This window comes from Oncorhynchus tshawytscha, linkage group LG25 (assembly GCF_018296145.1).
Source record: "Oncorhynchus tshawytscha isolate Ot180627B linkage group LG25, Otsh_v2.0, whole genome shotgun sequence".
In the NCBI taxonomy this organism is placed as follows: Eukaryota; Metazoa; Chordata; class Actinopteri; order Salmoniformes; family Salmonidae; genus Oncorhynchus; species Oncorhynchus tshawytscha.
The window spans coordinates 33,644,767-33,670,581 of NC_056453.1; the positions used below are offsets into that span (position 1 = coordinate 33,644,767).

Sequence of the window (25,815 nt, forward strand, 5' to 3'; positions counted from 1 at the left end):
AACATTACATGCAACATTATTTTTCACATGTCCTTCCTACACTCTCAGAAAAGAAGGTGCTATCTAGAACCCAAATGGGTTCTTCAACTGTCACCATATGATAACCCTTTGAAGAACACTTTTGGTTCCAGGTAGTATAACACTTTGGGTTCCATGTAGAACTAAAAAAGGGTTCTCCTATAGGGACAGCAGTGGAACCCTTTAGGAACCCTTTTATCTAAGAGTGTACGGATTGACAAAACATTTTCTCCGAAGTGTGTGCAGTCTTTGGCCAGCATGTCCCGAGTATTTATGATATTTTCACATATAAAATGAAGATAAAAACAAACACCTCTTCTCACTTAATGTTTCATTGTGTTGGAACAAAACAAAAGTCACATTTAAATTGTGACAATCAACTGTAATGGCTCATTTATATTGTGTAAATTAATTTTAGGAATGCCTTGAGATGTTTGATTTCATTTATTTCCATTGCAGACCAATTTGTGTAAGACAGCTGTTGCCTTAAAGAAATTCAACCTAATTCCTTTTTGGCCATGCATTTCTCACCTGCCACAGATATATTGTCAAAATACTTTTTGTCCAGTAAAAGGAATAAAGTAGTGGCAATACATGGACATTAATGTAGGGTAGCCTAAGACCTTGCATTTCAGTCATATTAACAGGTTTATTGTGTTGCCTATCTAACTTCACCGTATTTAAGTCCCGTGTAGATCAGTTGGTAGAGCATGGCACAAGCAACGCTAGGGTCGTGGGTTCGCTTTCCACGGGAGACCAGTACGGATAAATACGAAAACGTATGCACTCACTACTGTAAGTTACCCTGGATAAGGGTGTCTGCTAATTGACTAAAATGTGTCTGCTTGTTTCCACACGTGAGAAACTTTCAGCACCAAGGACAGCGGCTGAAGGAAAATATTCGCTGTAGCCTACTACAACAGCGCATTATCATAACAGTGTTGAGATTTGTTGTTTGCGAATAGTCTGTCTCATATGACCAATCGTGTTTCAGAGGGGCGGGGAGCGCCACGCAGTCTCTCTGTAGCTAAGGTGGTTGATTCTCCAGGAGGGAGTGGGATTTGGAGAGATGTGTTTATAGCTCTGAATGTCGTTCAGTTCTCAGTCAAGCATCACGTGTAATTGAAGAGATTCCTTACCGATTTTCTTGCGGTAGCCTACCTATAAAGAGAATTACCAAGTAGAAGAGAGACGCGCATTCCGACCCTCTCATCACTTTTGTCGTCTCACCTGCACAAGCGGTGAACAGGAGAGGTACCTTATCATGGATCAGGAGAAATGCTTACCGGAGCTGATGGCCGAGAAAGATACGCTGGACTCCTCATTTGTTCATGCAATGCGTCTGCTAGCCGAAGGTAACGTGTCATTGTTTTGGCCGGTCTTTATCGCTACAATTATCAATGGGTTGTAGATTATTTTATTGGTTTTGTCTACCAGTCCATTGTGTCCACAGGCATCACATACAGTATGTTGGGAGATGAAGGGGTGAATACCTGTACTGATTAGCTACGTCGTATTTATTATGCACGAGACTTACTGGTTAAATTGAACCAAAGGTGTGTTAAAATACATTAAAACCAGCTATATAAGTTATCTATTCAAAGATTCCTTGTTGGTGTTAGTGCCATCCAAGAGAAAATACAAGACACTTTAATCATAGCTTGTGTTACTGGATTTGTAAGAGAGACAGATAGTCAGAGAAACTTTCCCCAATAAAATTCATCCTGGACCTCAACTCCATTTTACTAAATAGTAGGCTACTAATGTTTCCCACAAAATTGCCATGCTTGTCACTTCATGTCAGACTATCATCAGCGACCCTCAGATGAAGATAAGACAGGCAATGGTGCGCACACGGACACACACACACACACACACACACACACACACACACACACACACACACACACACACACACACAGACACACACACACACACACACACACACACACACACACACACACACACACACACACACACACACACACCAATATTTGGAGATTTGACTGTGTGAATAGCAGGTCAGGGTGTTCTTACACCTTGAAAGGGGCGTGGGTTTGTGTTCCTACAAAAAGCAAATATGACCTTGGTGATTCCTTTATAGTGGGGCTTCGCCATCCTGCATTCCCATCCCTGAGACCTGAAACAGCCTAAATATTGCCCCCAGACCCTGGAAGCCAAGCTTGAATGGTTCAGTGGGTATGACTGTGAACCATGGGAGCACAAATGATCTGTTTTAAACTAAATGGAATCGAAGAACCTCTCCAGAAATATACCGGAGAGCTTCAGGACTGTATTTTTACAGAAATAATATATCGGTAGAGCTTCAGGACTGTATTGGAGTGGTTTTGACTTCAGTGAAACCGGGCAAGAGGCCAACAATAAAACTATTCAGCTTGTTCAGCTATTTAAAGGTGCACTATGCAAAAATCTCTCTGTCATTTCCTGGTTTCTAAAATTCGAATAGTTTGCATAAATTCAGTTTATTTGACAAAACAAACAACTATAGTGTAGAGAATTATCGTTCCATCTAAACCACTGTGAAATACACTACCGTTCAAAAGTTTGGGGTCCCTTAGAAATGTCCTTGTTTTTGAAAGAAAAGCTAATTTTTTGTTAAAATGTTACATCAAATTGATCAGAAATACAGTGTAGACATTGTTAATATTCTAAATGACTATTGTAGCTGGAAAGGCAGATTTTTAATGGAATATCTATATAGGCGTACAGAGGCCTATTATCGTCAACCATCACTCCTGTGTTCCAATGGCACGTTGTGTTAGCTAATCCAAGTTCATAATTTAAAAGGCTAATTGATCATTAGAAAACCCTTTTGCAATTCTGTTAGCACAGCTGAAAACTGTTGTTCTGATTAAAGAAGCAATAAAACTGGCCTTCTTTAGACTAGTTGAGTATCTGGAGCATCAGCATTTGTGGGTTCGATTACAGGCTCAAAATGGCCAGAAACAAATAACTTTCTTCTGAAACTCGTAAGTTTATTCTTGTTCTGAGAAACGAAGGCTATTCCATGCAAGAAATTGCCAAGAAACTGAAGATCTCGTACAACGCTGTGTACTACTCCCTTCACAGAACAGCACAAACTGGCACTAACCAGAATAGAAAGAGGAGTGGGAGGCTCAGGTGCACAACTGAGCAAGAGAACAAGTACATTAGAGTGTCTAGTTTGAGAAACAGATGCCTCAAAAGTCATCAACTGGCAGCTTCATTAAATAGTACTCGCAAAACACCATTTTCAACGTCAACAGTAAATAGGCAACTCCGGGATGCTGGTCTTCATTTTTAAGTGATCCCAAACTTTTGAATGGTAGTGTATATTTTCCATAACCAAACAAATTGTACTTTCAGCTGTTTGAAGCTGGAGTACAAAACCAAAAGTAAAAGACACAAAAACAAAACTTAAGAACGGAAGCATAGAAATAGCGCACATAGGACAGATCTTCCACTTTGTATACTTGTTTTCATTGAGAATGACAGATCTACAACTGACATTTCTATGTGAATATGTCAGGTCACCTCAAAAAGTTACATATTGCAGCTTTAATCAGACAAAAAAGTTGATGTAATTCAGAAGACCTCTAAGCCATGTGTCATTACTGGCTTTAAAAAAGGTTATGCCTCAGTTAACCATGGTACAAATGTGCTATTACCTCCACTGCTACCACTGTACCAGCAAGCTGCCGCTGCTATAACTGTACCACACCGTAACCACAGCTGCCATTACGACTGAAATTATACCAATGATATCACCTATACTGTCACAGATCCCTCCAGAACTTTCATTACGCACACCTGTCCCCTATTCCCACTGATTAGCACTTGTATAAGTGTGCCCTTTGGTTTGCATTGGGCTGTCGATTATTGTTACAATTGGTGCGTGTGAGTACCTGTGCTGTGTGTTTTGGGCTTTCGTGTCCTTGTGGATTGCGCAGATGATTACGGGTCTTGTCCCGTGTGTTAATCATTATGCTCATGTGTTATTTATTCGAGGTACTCCTCCCTCTGTTGTTAGGGGTTCAACCCTGTGTTTTGTATAGTGTTTATTTGGTCTTCGTGCCCATGTCTTTACACAACACGCCGTAAAACTATTACGCATTCCTGCGTCTGTCTCCCGATCATTCATACCAATGTGACATATACCTCTTCAGTTATATGTTTTTCTTACATGTGTGTAGTGTATGCATTATGAGTATGTGCACATCATGTACATCATTGCACATTTTTTTTTTAAATGCATGCCTAGTTGGAATAATCTATGGGAATTTGTATATTAGACTAGCTATTACTTATGTCTGAAGGGAAGAAAATAGTCCATATGTGTGTGCAAATTCCTCCTTCCCATTAACTGGTAGAAATAATTAGCCGGTGATAATCTACATGGTTGATTGAGATGATATCTCTTCCCAAATTGAAGTAATTGAAGGATTTCCACAAGGGTTCTAATCAGTCATTTTCATGGAGGCACCAGTGAAATTAATTAAATTGGCAATTGACATTTGTCTTAAGGTGCATGTGATAAGAGTATATCTCATCATAATGTTTTAAAAGTTTTACTCAAAGGGATGTTGACATTTAGGGCTATTTGCTGGTGGAGTTGTTGCATAGAGCACTGGGTTGGTTTTGTTGTGCGTGTCAGGTAGTGGTAGATACTAGTGTCCTACAGATGAGACTGCTGTTGGTTATCAGTCAGGACGTCTTTTCACCTGGACTAGTTTATATCAATGCTCACCAGTATTCTTCAGTATAGTCATTGATCTTGTGTGGTATGCTTGTACTGTATCTGTAACGGCCAGAGCCTTAGAGAAAATAAGCACTCACATTGAGAGAGCCAGTGTGCATTGTCAATTTCACATTCTCAGGCGAGAGGTCGCCTACCTCTCACTGAAGCAGTAAGTGTTTCTATGTTCTTAGCAGAGGACCTGGGGATAGTGTGGCGAGTTATCATGTATTGAGTTCACAGGAGGCTGGTGAGGGGAGGAGGGCTCTTAATAATATCTGCAAATGAGTGAATGGAGGGGTATCAAACACTCGGAAGCCTTGGTGCTTTTACAGTGGTTGGCTGGCCTGGCATTCAACCCTTTGTGCCCCTATAGACGATGTCAAACATAGTGCACCTCAATTACTTAATTAAGGTTATTATAAACTGGGTGGGTTGAGCCCTGAATGCTGATTGGCTGACAGCCAAGGTATATCAGACCGTATACCACAGGTATGACAAAACATTTTTTTTTTACTGCTCTATTTACATTGGTACCCAATTTTTAATAGCAAGAAGGTACCTTGGGGGTTTGTGATATATGGCCAATATACCACAGCTAAGGGCTGTGTCCAGTCATTCCTCGCTGTGTCATGCTTAAGAACGGTCCTGAGCTGTGGGATATTGGCCATATACCATACCTCCTCGGGCCTTAATGCTTAAATATAGGATAATAAAAGTAACACTGTAACACTGTAGAGGTCAAAAGGGGATCTTGCTATGGTTTACAACACACTACTGGCATTTCTGTGAATTAGTAATACCAAGTTAATATTAATTACTGCATATTAGAATGTACAGTGTGTAGTTCTACACTATTATACATGTTTACAGTTATATGCATCATGCCAGGAGCTGCCATTCCCTCTAGTTTGATGGTCAATGTTTCAAAGAGGTGTGGGAAAAGGTATCATGGAATTCTTACATTTCAGTAATTTAGCAGACACTCCCATCCAGAGCAACTTAGTAGTGAGTGCATACCTTTTTGTACTTCCCCCCATATTGGTCCCCATGGGAATCGAACCCAAAACTCTGACATTGTAAGTGCCATGCTCTACCAACGGAGCCACACAGAACAGCAAGTTAAAGTACATACAGTGCATTCGGAAAGTATTCAGACTCCTTGACTTTTTCCACATTTTGTTACATTACAGCCTTTTTCAAAAACGGGGGGAAAAAATAAAAAATGGTCAGCAATCTACACACAATACCTCATAATGACTAAACAAAACAGGGTTTTAGACATTTTTGCAAATGTATAATAAATGAAGGAAATATCACATTTACATAAGTATTAAGACCCTTTATTCAGTACTTTGTTGAAGCACCTTTGGCAGCGATTACAGCTTTGAATCTTCTTGGGTATGACGCTACAAGCTTGTATTTGGGGAGTTTCTCCCATTCATCTCTGCAGATACTCTCAAACTCTGTCAGGTTGGATGGGGAGTGTCGCTACACAGTTATTTTCAGGTCTCTCCAGAGATGTTCGATTGGGTTCAAGTCCGGGCTCTGGCTGGGCCACTCAAGGACATTCAGAAACTTGTCCTGAAGCCACTCCTGGAATGTCTTGGCTGTTGGCTTAGGGTCGTTGTCCTGTTGGAAGGTGAACCTTGGCCACAATCTGAGGTCCTGAGTGCTTTGGAGCAGATTTTCATCAAGGACCTCTCTGTACTTTGCTCTGTTATTGCCTCAATCCTGACTAGTCTCCCAGTCCCTGGCATTGAAAAACATCCCCCACAGCATGATGCTGCCACAAACATGCTTCACCGTAGGGATGGTGCCAGCTTTCCTCCAGACGTGACCCTTGGCATTCAGACCAAAGAGTTCAATCTTGGTTTCATCAGACCATAGAATCTTGTTTCTCATGGTATGAGAGTCCTTTAGGTGCCTTTTGGCAAACTCCAAGTGGGTTGTCATGTGCCTTTTACTGAGGAGTTGCTTCCGTCTGCTCACTGTACCATAAAGGCCCTGATTGGTGGAGTGCTGCAGAGATGGTTGTCCTTCTGGAAGGTTCTCCCATCTCCACAGAGAAACTCTAGAGCTCTGACAGAGTGACCAGCTGGTTATTGGTCACCTCCATGACCAAGGCCCTTCTCCCCCGAATTCTCAGTTTAGCCAAGCGGCCAGCTCTAGGAAGTGTCTTGGTGGTTCCAAACTTTTTCCATTTAAGAATGATGGAGGCCACTGTGTTCTTGGGCACCTTCAATGCTGCAGACATTTTTTTGGTACCCTTCCAGATCAGTGCCTCCATACAATCCTGTCTCAGAGCTCTACGGACAATTCCTTCGACCTCATGGCTTGGTTTTTGGTCTGACATGCACTGTCAACTGTGGGACCTTATATAGACAGGTGTGTGCCTTTTCAAATCATGTCCAATGAATAGAATTGACCACAGGTGCACTCCAATTAAGTTGTAGAAACATCTCAAGGAAGGTCAACATGATGGAAACAGAATGCACCTATTCTCAATTTCGAGTCTCATTTTCACTTTGTCATGGGGTATTGTGTGTAGATTGACTAGGAAAAATGTAAGGCTGTAACGTAACAATATGTGGAAAAAGGGAAGGGGTCTGAATACTTTCCGAAAGCACTGAAGACCTTTAAAGTAACTACCATACAGGAAATGAGTCAGGATCATTGTGAAATATGTCATTACAAACACTTTGATGTTCCATCTGACTCATGACATCAAGGCATGTAACGGCAGAGAGAAATAGAGAACCGCACCTTCAGAAAAATGGAGGACAGTCTGAAAGTGATGGATGTTGTTGCTAATTTTGGATGTGCATTTCTCAGGATTAGGCATATTAACCAAAAAATCATTGGCATCATATCATCTGAGTGTTAGTATTCTGCATTTCTGGGTGACTATTTTGTTTCAGGGAACATGAAGGAGCAGCTTACCATTAGCCAATAATTATTTGACAACATTTGTATCAGATGAGGTATTAGCTGAATAATTCGCTGTGATATTATCACCAGTCAATTGAACGTGATAGCCAAGGAAAATATTGTAAGATACACCTCTAATGTTAAAGAGCACACATCATCTTTACATAAAAAATAAATAAACATTTAAATCGTCATTATGGGTTTTGAACATAGACTCATGTTCATGTCACGACTTTAGTATGCTAATGTTTTAAGTCATAGTCTACTTCTATCTGAGCTGTATGCGCAGTAATCACTGTAGTATGAGAAGTTGTATTGCGCATATTCACGTCCTCTGATCTGTAGTTAACTGCTACTGTAAGCATACTGTACCTGGAGACAGATGCTGCTGCTCCATTTGGTCGACAATATATTATGGATTCAACGGGTGACAAGGAGTTATGATCGTCTGTTAAATATTCTTTATTTTGTTTAATTTAGTTTGTATGTGCAGTGAAGATTAATCATTATGTCCAGTGATACAATCCAGAAATTTCATAATGCAGCATATTTTAGCAAACCATGAAGAATAATGATCATGTTTTGGGCCAAATTCATTTTCAGGTCCATGATTGTATAGAATGAGTCAGTGGCACAATTACAATCACAACCCCCCCTGTATGTGAGCTGTGAGACACACCAGCATCATGTTGCCAATAGAAATGGTTAATGAGTGTCATTTGCAACTATAGGCTAGATGAAAATGAGATTAATAAGAATCCTCAGTAGTTGATTCACATTTGAACAACCACAAAATAATGTAGGGGAATCACAACACCTGCCTCTCAAAAAGCAACCACAAAATAATGTAGGGGAATCACAACACCTGCCTCTCTAAAAGCAACCACAAAATAATGTAGGGGAATCACAACACCTGCCTCTCTTAAAAGCAACAACAAAATAATGTAGGGGAATCACAACACCTGCCTCTCAAAAAGCAACCACAAAATAATGTAGGGGAATCACAACACCTGCCTCTCTAAAAGCAACAACAAAATAATGTAGGGGAATCACAACACCTGCCTCTCTAAAAGCAACAACAAAATAATGTAGGGGAATCACAACACCTGCCTCTCTAAAAGCAACCACAAAATAATGTAGGGGAATCACAACACCTGCCTCTCTAAAAGCAACAACAAAATAATGTAGGGGAATCACAACACCTGCCTCTCTAAAAGCAACAACAAAAACACCCCGGTCAGACCCAGCCATCATTGTCGTCATAAGATGTCTTGAGACATACATGTGAGACATCTTTAGACGTTTTGAGACATACATGTGAGACATCTTTAGACGTTTTGAGACATACATGTGAGACATCTTTAGATGTCTTGAGACATGAGGACTTGAAGATGTTTCTTAAGTTGTCTCAAGATGTCTTCACAAATATGTCTTAACCTTTTACTGCAGTGGGCTAAGTCAAGGTCAAACAGTGTTTCTTGGTAGACTTAAACAAATCCACTTTGAAACAAAAGTATACACCTCACACACATGGTTGTGGGCTTAAAAGAAGAAGACACATTAGATATCGAGTTAAAATGTATTACATTTTGAGTTTGCATCCCAATATTACACTTTATATCAAACACAACCGTTTAACATTGAAACAGGATTTTCAGGAGCTTTTTGGAAATAATGTTTATTGATTATGAATGATGAAAAATGTTAGTAACGTTCTACCCAAGTGTCCACTAGATGGCGATTTGGTAATTTGACTGCAAGAAAGGGCTACAAGGAGACTCATCGAAAATACATTTCCACAAGCAGCACCACAGATATTGAGATGAGCGAGAGGCAAGACTTTGTTCTCACACAGTCCCACACGGTATCTGCGCATGTGCAACGAATTTGCGTCACACTATTTCAGCATGGTCGCCAGGGCACTGAAATACAGGAGAAGTTGAGCCTTGTGATTCAACGCTCTTGGTTTTTGTGGAAATTGACCCACTGTGATGTTTACTTTCTGCATCTATGAAGTGGCATTGTTTAAAGTGGCTAGTGATACATTACATCAAGATGGCAAGATGCAGTAGATGGTATAGCGTACAGTATATACATATGAGATGAGTAATGTAGGGTATGTAAACATTATATAATATAAAGTGGCTAGTGATAAATTGGTTACATCAATTTTTCCATTATTAATGTGGCTGGAGATGAGTCTGTTGGCAGCAACCACTCAATGTTAGTGATGGCTGTTTAACAGTCTGATGCCCTTGAGATAGAAGCTGTTTTTCAGTCTCTCGGTCCCAGATTTGATGCACCTGTACTGACCTCGCTTCTGGATGGTAGCGGGGTGAACAGGCAGTGGCTCGGGTGGTTGTTGTCCTTGATGATCTTTTTGGCCTTCCTGTGACATCAGGTGGTGTAAGTGTCCTGGAGGGCAGGTAGTTTGCACCCGGTGATGCGTTGTGCAGACTGCACTACCCTCTGGAGAGCCTTCCGGTTATAGGCGGAGCAGCTGCCGTACCAGGCGGTGATACAGCCCGACAGGATGCTCTCGATTGTGCATCTGTAAAAGTTTGTGAGTGTTTTTGGTGATAAGCCGAATTTCTTCTGCCTCCTGAGGTTGAAGAGGTGCTGCTGCGCCTTCTTCACCACGCTGTCTGTGTGGGTGGACAATTTCAGTTTGTCCGTGATGTGTACGCAGAGGAACATAAAACTCTCCACCCTCTCCACTACTGTCCCATCAATGTAGATAGGGGGCTGCTCCCTCTGCTGTCTCCTGAAGTCCACGATCCCAGGTCATTCACTCAAAACCTCATTATCTTACTGTTATCCCACTGGGAGCTAGCATAAGATTTCAGGTCTTAGATAAGGTCAGGTTTTTTTTCTGGATCAAAATGTGGCTTAGGTGGTGAGCATGGGGGGTAGTGGCTAATGATGTGGTTGCCGACCAAACATTTTAGAGGCCCTCCTGTTGGCCGAGAGTGACAAAATGTTGCTTTTTTTAAAGCTCATTTCCTGTAATTCAATACATTTAGCCATTTTGCTGAGATGATATTGAGAAAAATGTGCCGTTTTAAAGCATATTTCCTGCAATTCTACACATTTTTCCATGGCTTATGTTGTCTGACTTACTCAAACATTAAAACAAAATCACTGGGGGACCAAGGCCATGACAAAAGCTATCCTTAGATTCTCCATAACGGTCTACCTTTTATTTTGGTGATTTTTTTGATCATAGATGATCTTATTTAAAAAATATATAGGTCCATTATCCTTTCTACATACTTTATGTATTAGTCTTTTAAAAAAAACAATCTGTTTGGACATAGGTGGCCCGAAAAAACACTTAGGCGGCCTGCCCAAAACCTTTCTGTGCAGGAAAAACCCTGAAGGTTACTTTTCCCTAGGACTGTTGCGGTGACCATATTACCGCCACACTGGAGGTCACGAGTCATGAAGGCAGTCAAATTCCATGTGACCATTAAGTCACTGTAATTAAACTTCTCCAAGCTCTGATGCTGCTGATGGTCGTTAGTAGCCTACCAAACTTGCGAACCCTCGAATCACTCTGACATCAATACAAAAGTAATCGAACATCGAATCAAACACTGAGAGCCCATGAGCCCATGTTGCACAATATTTCTATAGGCTATGCAATTCCGAGAGAAAACAGAGTGAACAGAGGTCCTCCTCTATTAAAAAGAGGAGGATCCCATGAGTTTTCTATAGGCTAGGCCTACTATATATTATTTCTCAACTTTCTTAATATTAATCACATTGCTTCTCTTTACAACAGGAGTATAGACTACCTAGCTGGCATGAAAATGAACCATGGGAAAAGCATCCTCCATTTGCTATTTAAGTGCAGAGATTACATGTATTTTTCCCCCCTGCCCCTGCTTTGAGACAGGTGCATGATAGTGGTTCATTCTAATTCAAAACTAATTTCACACATATATTATTTAGTATATGTAAAGACAAGATTAAATCAAGAATAGTGTGATGGGTGTCAGTATTAGCCTATCACTTGTGAATTTTATATTTATCCCTTATGAATGATGCCCAGCATAAGGCAAGAAACAATGTTTTTGTGTGACTTTTTTTAATCATAGTTGCACATCTCACGTAGCCTTGACTATAGGACTATATGTTTTGATAAGGGTTGTAACTAAAGTGGTCAAATAAGCCTAACTGGCATACATAAGCATCGCATGACTTTCTAGTTTGGGGGAGATCATTTTCACCATAAAAATGCACCTTTATAATAAAAGCATTACATGCATAATTGCATTTGCTGTCACTTTTGATAATGGTGTTTTCCCGTTAATGGAAAACTGCCGTGTGCACATTTCTGCACTTATAATGTGAAGAAATAGCCTAATAGTTTATCAAATTTTAAGCTCAACGTTGTGATCAGTTTGTCAGCCTCATTGTGTTTTTTGACGTGTATAGCCTGATGTGTATAGCCTTATGACGTGTATAACCTGACGTGTATAGCCTTATGACGTGTATAGCCTTATGACGTGTATAGCCTTACGTGTATAGTGTATAGCCTTATAGCCTTATGACGTGTATATAGCCTTATGACGTGTATAGCCTTATGACGTAGTATAGCCTTATGACGTGTATAGCCTTATGACGTGTATAGCCTTATGACGTGTATAGCCTTATGACGTGTATATGCGTGTATAGCCTTATGACGTGTATAGCCTTATGACGTGTATAGCCTTATGACGTGTATGACGTGTATAGCCTTATGACGTGTATAGCCTTATGACGTGTATAGCCTTATGACGTGTATAGCCTTATGACGTGTATAGCCTTATGACGTGTATAGCCTTATGACGTGTATAGCCTTATGACGTGTATAGCCTTATGACGTGTAGCCTTATACGTGTATAGCCTTATGACGTGTATAGCCTTATGACGTGTATAGCCTTATGACGTGTATAGCCTTATGACGTGTATAGCCTTATGACGTGTATAGCCTTATGACGTGTATAGCCTTATGACGTGTATAGCCTTATGACGTGTATAGCCTTATGACGTGTATAGCCTTATGACGTGTATAGCCCGTGTATATGACGTGTATAGCCTTATGACGTGTATAGCCTTATGACGTGTATAGCCCGTGTATAGCCGTGTATATGACGTGTATAGCCTTATGACGTGTATAGCCTTATGACGTGTATAGCCTTATACGTGTATAGCCTTATGACGTGTATAGCCTTATGACGTGTATAGCCTTATGACGTGTATAGCCTTATGACGTGTATAGCCTTGACGTGTATAGCCCGTGTATAGCCTTATGACGTGTATAGTGACGTGTATAGCCCGTGTATTATGACGTGTATAGCGTGTATAGCCTTATGACGTGTATATGACGTGTATAGCCTTAGCCTTATGACGTGTATAGCCTTATGACGTGTATAGCCTTATGACGTGTATAGCCTTATGACGTGTATAGCCTTATGACGTGTATAGCCTTATGACGTGTATAGCCTAATGACGTGTATAGCCTTATGACGTGTATAGCCTTATGACGTGTATAGCCTTATGACGTGTATAGTATAGCCTTATGACGTGTATAGCCTTATGACGTGTATAGCCTTATGACGTGTATAGCCTGATGACGTGTATAGCCTTATGACGTGTATAGCCTTATGACGTGTATAGCCTTATGACGTGTATAGCCCGTGTATAGCCTTATGACGTGTATAGCCTTATGACGTGTATAGTACGTGTATAGCCTTATGACGTGTATAGCCTTATGACGTGTATAGCCTTATGACGTGTATAGCCTTATGACGTGTATAGCCTTATGATGTGTATAGCCTTATGACGTGTATAGCCTTATGACGTGTATAGCCTTATGACGTGTATAGCCTTATGACGTGTATAGCCTTATGACGTGTATAGCCTTATGACGTGTATAGCCTTATGACGTGTATAGACTTTTTTTGTCCAGAGCTAAATATTGGAGGTCATAAGTGTTTCTGTTGTTTTCTTCTCTGCTACATGATAATGGTTGTACCAGATATTCATCAGGCCAGGAAGAGGGATGTGTTCCTGCGCTGTTAAATAAATTATACAGCCGTAATGATAGAAGCAGGCACACTGAAATCACACAGGAAATCTGATCAATGATGATGACAAACTCCCTGGATGTCCGTCCTACAGAAAGTAAAACACTTCATGATCGAGTCACTGTCTTTTTTGTTATGAAATACGTGTACTGCATGATATGATATGAATGAATGGAGAGGTGAATGAGACAATACTACCTCTACCTCTCCAATTGTTCAGAAAAGTTATGTTTAGACCAAGATCCCCAAGCAAAGCAAATGATTCAATACATTGATTATGCCTCAAAGTCAATCTGTATCACGCCGTCACACAGTAGATGTAGAAAGAAAGGGTTGCAAAGGGGTTCTTCGGCTGTCCCCATAGGGGAACCCTTTTTGATTCCAGGGAAAACCGTTATTGGTTCCACGTAGAACCCTTTTGGGTTCCATGTAGAACCCTCTGTGGAAATGGTCCTACATGGGACCCAAAAGGGTTCTACCTGGAACCCTTTAAGATTCTAGATAGCACCTTTTTTTCCGAAGAGTGTTGAACATTTTAACGTCGATATGTGAAGTTGCTTTAGTCAATTCACAGAAACTGAAAAGTCTAAGTATGTGGATTTGAGGTTAACAATAGTGTTTGCTGAAAGCAGTGACTGAGTGTGCAGACTACACAAGATAATTATTAATTTTGAGAGATTCTTTATCCTCTGGAAAGCTAATAAACGGGAGACCACAAAGGACAGGTTCACAATTAGATGTTTCCAATAGGAAAAATATGAGGAGCATATGCATAACCACGGTAGCAATTGAAAGGGAACAATTAGAAGATTATGGGGAAATTCTCAGAACAAAGGTGAGGACGCAACAGTTCACCTGAAACATGACCGGATTTAAACATTACACTGTTGATCTTATGTGCATTATACTGTACTTTCGGCAGCCATTTGTTGTAAATGAAATCTGTTAATACTCTGGATATATTCAGTAACATTACAAGAATATTCATTCAAAATTTGGGGCAGACAAAACAATTACAAGGGCTTGAGTGAGTGGTCTACCGGTAAACATACTGTAAGCTCATTCTGTTCAGAACAATCCGGAACAATCCTGTGTATGATCATTGTAACTGTGCATAAAACATAGTTATCATGCATGAACATTGATTCTGTAAATTACATTAGTTTTATAATATGGAAATGTGAAGTGCACATTTTGGCTAAACGGGTGTGTAGTATGCATGTGAGTTTAAAGGGCTACAGTACCTAGGGAAAGCCAATGGGCTTGTCCCAGTAGTGAGCCAGTAGAGTTGTAGTGATGTTTTGGGGATTTAGAGATATCTATTATTTTGAAAGCTAGAAAGTAAACAAAAGTATTTCATACGTTGTATAAATTTATAAAACAAAGAAGACTATTTTGTTTTCACTAGTACAATGTCTGTCCCTCAGTTTTATGTCATTGGTGTTACCACCTTGAAAATCAGGAAGTGCAAAAAGATATACAAGAACCTTTGTCTACTCCCGCTCCTCCTCTCTGGAGCTCGTTGTCTCAGTTTACTCATTATTATGCACACCTGTCACCATCGTTACGCGTACCTGCGCCTCATGAGACTCACCTGGACTCCATCACCTTCCTGATTACCTCCCCTATATCTGTCGCTCCCTTTGGTTCTTTCCTCAGGCGTTATTGTTTCTGTTTCTAGTTTTTATGTCTGTACCCTACTTGTGTTTGGTTTGTTCCATGTTAGTTTATTTATTATTACATTCACTCCCCGTACCTGCTTCCCAACTCCTAGCGTAGACGGTACAAACTTGAATATTTCCTCCAGTGGCAAACTGTTATGGGGGAGGGGTCTTTATTGAACACAATTATTAGCTATTCACACCCTTTTAGTAGGTCATAGATTTGAGGATTCCATTGATAATTTGTTGCTTCTAAATTCGAAGTGTCATTGGTGATACTCGATTTAAATGAAGGGAAAATTCATAGTGAACAAAATGATTAATGATATCACTTAAATAATTGATTTTTAAATGGTTAATGACATTAGATTTGAGCATCTGTGATCTCCATTTAAGAAAATCCTAAATTACCTCAAATCTGTCATTGGTGTTACCATCATTGGTGTTACTACTACTGGTGGCACAATGTTATCATAATGGTAAAAACAGTTAAAAGTAATTAAGCGGACATATTTAGATGTACCTAAATACACTTTTTAAAAAATGGAATAATGAATACCTTTTTTCCAAAATGCCATGCCCAAATGCCACCGCAATTCAATAACGACCCATAGACAATGTTGTCCTAATGGTACTGCATCTATCCTACACATTAACTTAGCACATAAATCTGACTGACTAACATAATTGCAGCAAATTGGGTTCATGAAACACCTGAGTAATGTGTTAATAAACCCCCAGAATATTCCTAATTGCAATTCAGAAAGTCAGTTCCGATTTATTTTGATATAACAGACGTTTTTATCCAAAGCAGCTCATTATAAGTGCATAATGTTTTTCACATGGGTGGCCCTTGGAATCAAACCCACCGTCCTGGTATAACATGCGCCATTCTCTACCAACTGAGCCATAAAGGACCACACAGGACCATCATTGGTCAACAACGGTGCCCTTTGACACATTTACGCAAGGCTGTTTCATACGCACAGAGTGGGATCATACCTGTAAATAATGGTATCCTAATGGTGCTGCATATCTACCCCACCCAATAGTTTAGCACCTACATCTGATTGACAAACATAAGTAATGCTGGACGACCCTTTTTCATTACATTTTAATGTTATTGAATTCTAATTTTGAAAGATTGTTATTAAATATCATATATTTTACATTGCCTGTAGATCAAAAGAGTCCAGTAGACATACTATATCAATGTTTGATTTCTAATTTCAGTCTATTTAATTTATCTGTCATAAATGTGAATACATGGTTTGGATGAAAAGTCAGTTCTGTTTTGTTTAATGGTTAAATGGTGTTGCAGAAAGCTCACCGTGGTTCATTTAGCTACTGGTGGAGTTGTGAAACCAGGAAATGAAAGTGTGGCTGTAACCTCACATCTGGTAGGGGCACCACCTGGGATGGTGCTGGGCTGCAGGCTACTTCTAGGTATAACATAAGGCTCAGTAAGACAGAGCCCACAGTAGAGATGTCTGCTGTGCAACACAGCAGGTTGTAAGCTTTAAATCCCTTAGCATGGTCATTTACCTCCAGGAGTATGACAGCTCCATGTTTCCCTCTCATTGCTCTCTCATTGCTCTCTCATTGCTCTCTCATTGCTCTCCCAAGGCAAAGGTTCAATGAAGGAATTGATTTAAGATAAAGAAAACAATTAGCTCTTGTAGGAGAGTGTACAATGTAACGCTTAAAGTGGCATATGATATTTTATGAATGCTGTTCTTTGTCATACTTATTTTAAATAAATACATTTAACTAGTCAAGTCAGTTAAGAACAAATTCTTACTTACAATGACAACCAACCAGAGAACAGTGGGTTAACTGCCTTGTTCAGTGGCAGAATGACAGATTTTTACCTTGTCAGCTCGGGGATTTGATCCAGTAACACTTTCGGTTCCTGGCCCAACGCTCTAACCGTTAGGCTATATTTTTATTGATTAAAGTGGTGTGATGTATTCATATCAAAGCAGGTAATTAACAATTAAATCCGATCCAATATTGGCACTTACTTTAAATGGTATATAATCTATGCTTATAAATCTGCATACCTCTACCTACATGCAAGGTAAATAACATGTCCTATTGAATGATAATGCTCTTTGTCAGACAATGAACATATCAGGGAGGGATGGAGGGAGGAAGGGAGAGAGGGATCGAAGGGAGAGAGGGAGGAAGGGAGGAAGGGAGAGAGGGAGGAAGGGAGAGAGGGAGGAAGGGAGGAAGGGAGAGAGGGAGGAAGGGAGGAAGGGAGGAAGGGAGAGAGGGAGGAAGGGAGGAAGGGAGAGAGGGATTGAGGGAGGAAGGGAGAGAGGGGAACGAGGGAGAGAGGTAACTCACATAAGACACATTTTCCACCCACAATAATGTCAAATTAATTATGCAGTTGCTTGTTAATGTTGTACATAACTATTGCACGCACAGGTACAGTAATTCACTCAAGTCACCTTATTGGGGTCACTGAGGTTATCATTTACTGTTTACCTTGGCATATTCATTTTGATCATGAATTGCTTCATTTTTGGTTTGGTTATGTGTTTTAGTGTGGATTCTTTTGTGAGATAATAAAAACGTATGTGTCAAATTGGGTGACTGCTGTTTGACTTGTTCTGGCTGTGTTTGAGGCATTGAGACTGGTCGGATACCATTCCCTTGGGGTCAACTACATCCATTCAGTAACATGCACAAAGACGTAGCACCATAATAAAAAATGACCTCCAATAGGTAGGAGGCATCAGAAGGAAGAACATTTTATTATGCAGCGCAGTGGAACAGTAAGGTGAACCCTGTCGTCGGAAATAGATATTAGGTTATACATATTCATGATTGGGGAAAGAGACGCTTAGTCAGACACTCACACACATGCCAAATGAGCCACAGTTTTCCCAGTGAACATAGTTTAGGACGCTTCGAGTGAGAAGAACTGTCAAACACACTACGTGTATCCCTTCTGACTGGTTACAGATGAGTGTGTCCAACTGTCAAGCCCTGTTTTCTAATGCACATCTCAGTACTATGTCCTCAGTTCTAAATTCTAATGGTTAAGAGGAAAATGGTAGATTGGAAATTGAGTAACTATCTGGCCTTTTGTCTGGTTTGGTGATTGGTCTTATTATCAACAAAGATTGTCATGTTAATGCAGAATGTTTTACAAAAATATCCGTGGAAGGCTTATGTATGTGTTGCTTTCACATTGTGCTTTAGAAAAGGAATAGATAGGCTACAATACTGTACATTCAGAACTAATCCATGTTAGGGTTGCGCAATATATTATAATTGATATCGCAATGGTTGTTGGTAAAGTCATTTTCTATGAAATCATTATGACTCAAGAGAGTGGGTGTCCTTGTGTTTATTGTTGTTCAATTCATAAACTCTTATTCAATGGTTGTTCAATTCAATGGTTCATATTCAATGGTTGTTCAATTCAATGGTTCATATTCAATTGTTGTTCAATTCAATTGCTCATATTCAATGGTTGTTCAATTCAATTGCTCATATTCAATGGTTGTTCAATTCAATGGTTCATATTCAATGGTTGTTCAATTCAATGGCTCATAGGCAGTTAAAAGCTGTCTTTATTTTGGTGACTAACTTTTTATTTAGATTTGTAATTTTTCTTTTTCAGAGGGGATTACAGGTACATATCCTCCCTCTCCACCTGGAAATGATGCTTCCCACCCTACATACCCCCCTTCCCATCCCAACCAGCAAGAGAATAACTACTCAAACCTTTCCAACTTCTGTATTCACAAAGGGCTGCAGCAGGGTATATAGATCGTCCCTGACCTCTTGCCGTCTAAGCATGCTTTTTCAAAGATTTCAATAGTTTGATTTCTGTGCGAGACCTTCCTGCTAGCGGGCTGGGGTCACCTGGCTACTTTACTGCATTCTCCGGAGAAGGCAGGTGTCACCGAGCCAGCCACAGCATACGCAGTCAGCAGATGTTAGGGATTAAAGGGACTAGAGAGGTCTTGGAGCAGTTCACCTGGGGTGTCAGTAAGGAGTCTGAGGGGTACAGAGTGGCAGGTGTATGAGTAAGCGTTCTAATTTCACTTAGCAGTGGGTTGCTACATTCAAATCACTATTCTCCCTGTTCAACTAGGCCTCTGTACGTGTGTGCAAGTGGAGACGAGGGGATTTTTAAAAAATATTTAAGAAATTTGGATACCTGAGCACAATTTCATTTTTGTGGAAAGGATCCTATGTGAGTCCCTGGCACAATAAAACTTTGACAGTGTTTAGAAATAATGCTATGGACAAGTCTCACTCCAAAGTAGGAAAGATCTCTAAACCCTATTCAGTTTGATACCCAAAGGCAGTTTATAATTGTGGTGTTTGCTGGAGCCTCAACACTCCTTCAACTTGACAGTAGCTTCACTGAATCAAATTCACAACATCATTATTAAGTGGCGTTTTCAAAGCGGCACTCACTGGAAGTGTCTCATTTTGAGTTCAGTTTAGCTCCTTTATGTGAGACTCAGTTGAAAGGAATGAGATTATGGGAACAAGACAGCACCGGCAGTGTGTTCCAATCCAGAGAATCTCAAAGGGATTCTGTCATGTTTGAAAGAACTATGCAGTTCAATCTGCTGAAAACCTCCCTGAATCAACCAAGTTACTGGGACTTTTCTGTCAGTCTGGGAAACTCACTATGTGCAATGTCGGATAAATGCGTTCAACTAAATTCTAAGTATTACCTACTTTAAATCCACCCTGAATCCAGCCCTTGGTATCTAGATGTAAAGCAACATCAGTATTTTTCAGAAGGCATTGATGACTGTAAAGGATCAAGGACTGAGGCAAAATGTAAGGATCATTAAGCCAAGATGTTTAATATGCAGGAAAGACATCAAGGAAACCCAACTTCCTTGGGACCAGTAGCTGGAAACCATAATGAGTTGATTACTTTACAGCCAGACTCTTGAAATTCCATGTGGTTCCTTCTTCACACGGGGAACTGCATAGCCTGAACTAGCGCCAACATTCCAGACTTTGTAAGCTTAACTTGGATGTCTCTATGGAGACACAATGTACAACTTTCCCCAAAATACTGTTACGCTCGCTAACAGTTAGGGCCACAAGAGGCGCAATTCAATCAAACTTGTTTTGCAGCATGTATGCAGTGCTGTGCCCCATGGTCAAACATAATTACAGTTTGAGAACACAACTAGACACGGCTACTTCTACTTTGTGTGTGTGCTGTGGGCACAGGTAGATTGTGAACATTGGTACGGCATAGCATGAGAGAGGCATTGACTGAATTCACCCCACATGGTCATGCAGTACGTGCACCAGTATGTATTCCTCTCATGAACATTGTTGTACCCTTACAAGCTGGTAGCCTAGTGGTTAAGAGCACTAGACAAGTAATCAAAAAGTTGGTGGTTTGAATCCCAGAGGTGACTAGTTGAACGAAACCTGTCACTGTGCCCTTTAACAAGCACTTAAGCCTAATTGCTCCTGTAAGTCACTCTGGATAAGAGTCTGCTAAATGACTAAGCAATAGGCTATTTCATGTTGCTTTCACTATTCATTCTCACATGGATATCATAACTATCATCCTACACAGAGGCTTAAGGCCTGAATGGAATGTAGAATGGGAGCAGCTTTCTGTTGGAGAATTCCTGGAGTTCATTGAAAAGGAACAAAGCCTTTCAGGTTTGTCTGTAACTGAGACAAAAGCAGCAACACATATACAACCAGCCAACAGCCTCCTGCTGTGAAGCTCTGCCAACAGAATGCACTTTACCCTCATCTTACTCACAGCTTTGTTTGTCATAATGGTGTATAAATAGATGGAGCTGAATTGCTCTAAATCAGAACTGTTGAGGAGGAAAGGAGGGGGAGGGGGCTCTCTCTCCAAGTGAGAGATCACCTCCACCCCCTGCTGCCTGTCTTCCTATCTCTACCATGCCCAGGTCTCTCTAGTATTGTTCTACAAGAGTGGCGCAGGTTCATAATTCTTAATTCTGCAGAGCATTCATTTGCCAGTGACAGAGGGGGATCCCCAGAGAGGACAGGTGACAGCTTCATTTCCAGCTCCTTAATGTTTCCTGGCTGTATGCCTTTCAGTCAACTCTCCCAAGTGCTATAAAATGTATCAATCAACAAATATCATTGTTCGGCACAATGGTTCTCCAACTCGTGACTTTTTCGTATGCTTAACCTGACAGCTCATGTCAACTACTCCGGTCACTATAAATAACTTTGATGATGAGCAAGTTATGCTTAGGGACTGAATTATCCTGGTTACGCTGTACCAGACCTGGGTTCATATCTTTTTACAAATACATTAACTGCACTAGATTAAGCCTGCCTGGCACACTACTTACCTGGAACACTATTGAGCTTGCCTGGCACACTAAAGGTGCTATCTAAAACCCTTAGAAGAACCCTTTTTGGTTCCAGGTAGAACCCATTTGGTTTACATGTAGAATCTTTTCCACAGAAGGATCTACATGGAACCCAAAAGGGTTCTCCTATGGGGAGAGATGAAAAACAATTGTTTCTAAGAGTGTAGAACCAATTAAACTGTACAATAAGAAAACAAATAAGCTAGCATATGAAACCGGATCTTCTCTGTCAATGACAAGAATGTTGAGGAACATTTCTGTGGAAGTTCTGTTTGCATATCTAATCATTTATTCTTGAATACCTTTTCCTACAGAAATTGAAAAGTATGAGGGGGATGAGTTGAGAAAAGACGGTGACGTGAAGAAATACCTTGATGTCATCAGTAACAAAAACATCAAGCTCTCGGAAAGAGTACTCATCCCAGTTCAACAGTACCCAAAGGTAAGACAACCACACCTGCACTGTTGTGTTTGATCTGTTTATTTATTCATCCAATTAAAACAGCCAACAAAGAAGGAATACCAATGCTTTAAAGAAACACCAAATGCATATTTGTTAGAAACTCTATACAACGTCAACATGGGGTCTTGGCAGTGGAAAGACAGATGGAATTGGGACCATATTGGCCATCTTGAGGGCTAAGAATAAATAATTACTGATGCCATGTTGTGGTCCCTACATCTGTGCATCTGGCTGTGCTGTGGGATTGACTGGCCAGTGTGTGTGTGTGTGTGTGTGTGTGCGTGTGTGTGTGCGTGTGTGTGTTGATGATCACATTGCAGTCTTCTGTCAGGAGGAGTGGGACAGTGTGGGGAAAGCTCCAGGGTCTGATCCACCATGTCTAGCCGCAGATGGTGGGTGTGTTAGGCACAGCGAGAGGAGCATATGATTGCAGCTGACTCATATGGGATCAGGGTGGGTCCTGCCTGCTTCCCTCCTCGCTGTCTCTGTGCTAGAAAATAGAGCTCACTGACTGGGAGACATGCTGAGGCTATTCATTCATGAGTCATCATGTTTGTTTGTCGTTTATTGTGTGCTCACCCACAGTCATCATTAGTATGCCGCTGAAAGGCATCTCTTCAGAGATAATGTTGAGAATTGATGTATCTGAGTCAGAGCCGGCTCTAGCCTTTTGGGAGCCCTAAGCGAAATTTGGCTGTGGGGCCCCCACACCAAGCAGGCAAAATACATGTGTCGACCACTTTTGACTGAAAATGCATGTTTTAAAGTACCTGTCCTACAATTCTACACATTTGGCCATGCTTGGTGTGGGAAAATGCTGCAGTTTTAAAGCAAGTTTTCTGACCGCTTATGTCGCTTATGGGCTTATGCCCTGATTAGAGTTATGGTTAAAATCCCTTGACATGCATTTATTGTGTATTCAGCTGTACATTTATTGGGAATGTCTGTGCTATGGTCTTTCAGAAACACTCAACTCTTAGTGTTGATTGGGAAACAAAGTAGAAGGAAAGTCAAACCCTGAAAATTGTGATGGCAGTCTGAAGTAAATTTGGATTGTGTTTTGTTTTTGTTTGGCAGAGGATAAACCAGCTATTTAAAAATAAAATCTTTGTTCTGATGTGCCACTTTGAGTCTCTGACAAAGAGATATCCGTGTAGTTACAAAGCGCCATGATGTTTAAAACATTACAATCCCATTACAATCAGCTCACCGGAATTTTCTGAAATAAGGCCATACAGATGTAGGATCTTAATTCATTCACTCTTTTGTTGCTGACTTGTAGTGTATTTGAGTTTTAAAAAGGCTTCTAAAGTTTGTCATTTTCACTTTTTAATGTCAGACTTGATTTGCCCTAATTATTATGATACAATATTTCACATTTCATGTTGCTGCAGGATTATTTAAAAATTGTCCCAAATTAAGATCCTACATGTGTATTATTTTGTGAAATTCATAGATTTGTATCATGGCAACTGTACATGCTGCACAATATTAATATTCTAGCTTTTTTATTTGTCCTTTGTTTAACTACACAAGTCAGTTAAGAACAAATTCATTGATGGCCTACACCAGCCAAACCCGGACGACGCTGAGCCAATTGTGCACCGTCCTACGAGACACCCAATCACAGCCGTTTGTAATACAGCCCGGATTTGAACCAGGGTGTCTATAGTGACACCTCAAGAACTGAGATGCAGTGCCTTAGACTGCTGTGCCTCTCAGGAGCCCTTACATCAGCGTACATCCCCTTACATCAATGCACTCTCTACAGATACAAAGCAGTACATTTTTTACAGTTGAAAATAGTAAGTATTACAGTTAAGCAGTTTACTGACCTTGATACATGCTTTTATGCTACTCTGTCAATATAGAATGAAGGAAGAGGTGATCAATGGTCACAGATTGGAAATATAATTGACGCTATGAAACATTTTGATCATATCTTTGAAGGACACCAAGACCAAACACCTTTCCTTTCATACTTTTCTTTGTCTGCCACCTGTGACCTGTGACTAAGGGGCCCTCATTCTACCAACTTCTGGGAACTACTGTAGCTGCTGGCAACCAAGATCTTAACCGACTGAAATGAGATTGAGTTTGCATTGTGGGTTATCATTCTGTTGCATGTCTTGAAGGTAACTGTACTAAGAATTTTAAATGTAACCTTTAATACTAGGCAAGTCAATGATTGATGTTTGCAAGACTTTTCCCTACATTGAACGAAGTCTGCATGGTGATTAAGGAGGAATAAATTACATCTTGTCCTTTATCATGTTGTATTTATCAAATGATAACAAAAAAAAGCTAAATTGTATATCAACCCATTTTAGTTATCACAAGTCATTGAGAGATCTGTTGCCCCTTAGGGCATGCACCTAGGCCCAGTTTTTCAAAAGTTATTCATCTGGATTTCACCTATCGGACAGCGGTCAGAACCGTTTAAGATGAGGGAGGACAATTTTTTGTTTTCATGAGCATGGCCTTATTTCTATTTCTATTGCAGCATATTGGATGACTGTCATTCATATTCCATTCACCCAGTTCAATGTAACAGTCAGAGGTTTAGGCTTCATGATACTCAAATGTTCCCTATACCCATCATGAGGTTGTTACAACCTAGCCTACCAGTTGAAGGTTACAACATAGGTGTACAAGGTCAAGAGAAACATTTGAGGTGACAGACAGTGACACATGGACAGACAGTGACACATTCAATACCAGCTTACACACACTTTCCTGCATCTAGCTGATCTAGGACGTGAGGCCTGATCACCGACAACGATGAGACTGCCTATAGGGAGGAGGTCAGAGACCTGGCAGTGTGGTGCCAGGACAACAACCTCTCCCTCAACGTGAGATAGACAAAGGAGCTGATCACGGACTACAGGAAGAGGAGGGCCGAACATGCCCCCATTCACATCGACAGGGCTGTAGTTCAGCGGGTCAAAAGTTCCCTGGTGTCCACATCACCAACAAACTATTATGGTCCAAACACACTAAGACATTTGTGAAGAGGGCACGACAATGCCTATTCGCCCTCAGGAGACGGAAAATATTTGGCATGGGTCCCCAGATCCTCAAAAAGTTCTACAGCTGCACCATCGAGAGCATCCTGGCCGGTTGCATCACCGCCTGGTATGGTAACTGTTTGGCTTCCGACCATAAGACGCTACAGAGGGTAGTGCGTATGGCCCAATACATCACTGCTTCCTGCCACCAAAGACCTATATAGGAATCGGTGTCAGAGAAAGGCCTAAAAAATGGCCAAAGACTCCAGTCACACAAGTCGTTGACTGTTCTCTCTGCTACTGAATGGCAAGCGGTACCGGAGCACCAAATATAGGTCCAAAAGGCTCCTTAACAGGATCTACCCCCTAACTAACCTGACTAACCTTGCCTAACCTGTACTCCTGCACATTGACTCAGTACCGGTGCCCCCTGTATATAGCATCGTTATTGTTAATTTATTGTGTAACTTTTTATTTTATTTTTTTGTTTATTTAGTCAATTTATGATGATGTTGTCACTAATGAACAGCTCCCAGACAACTTTTGGTGACACAACT

The 25,815-nt window shown here is 40.6% G+C and overlaps 1 protein-coding gene across 1 annotated transcript in view; it reads left to right on the top strand.

The window, feature by feature from the left end:
• Positions 1-1,059: 1,059 nt before the first annotated feature.
• The window catches only part of LOC112236314 (KH domain-containing, RNA-binding, signal transduction-associated protein 2), a 129,503-nt gene continuing 104,747 nt past the window's right edge, over positions 1,060-25,815 (top strand). Inside the window, exons 1-2 of the mRNA XM_042306262.1 lie at positions 1,060-1,373; positions 22,102-22,229. Of these exons, the coding sequence (XP_042162196.1) occupies positions 1,283-1,373; positions 22,102-22,229 (219 nt within the window). The 5' untranslated portion in view covers positions 1,060-1,282. The remainder of the gene's footprint in view (positions 1,374-22,101; positions 22,230-25,815) is intronic.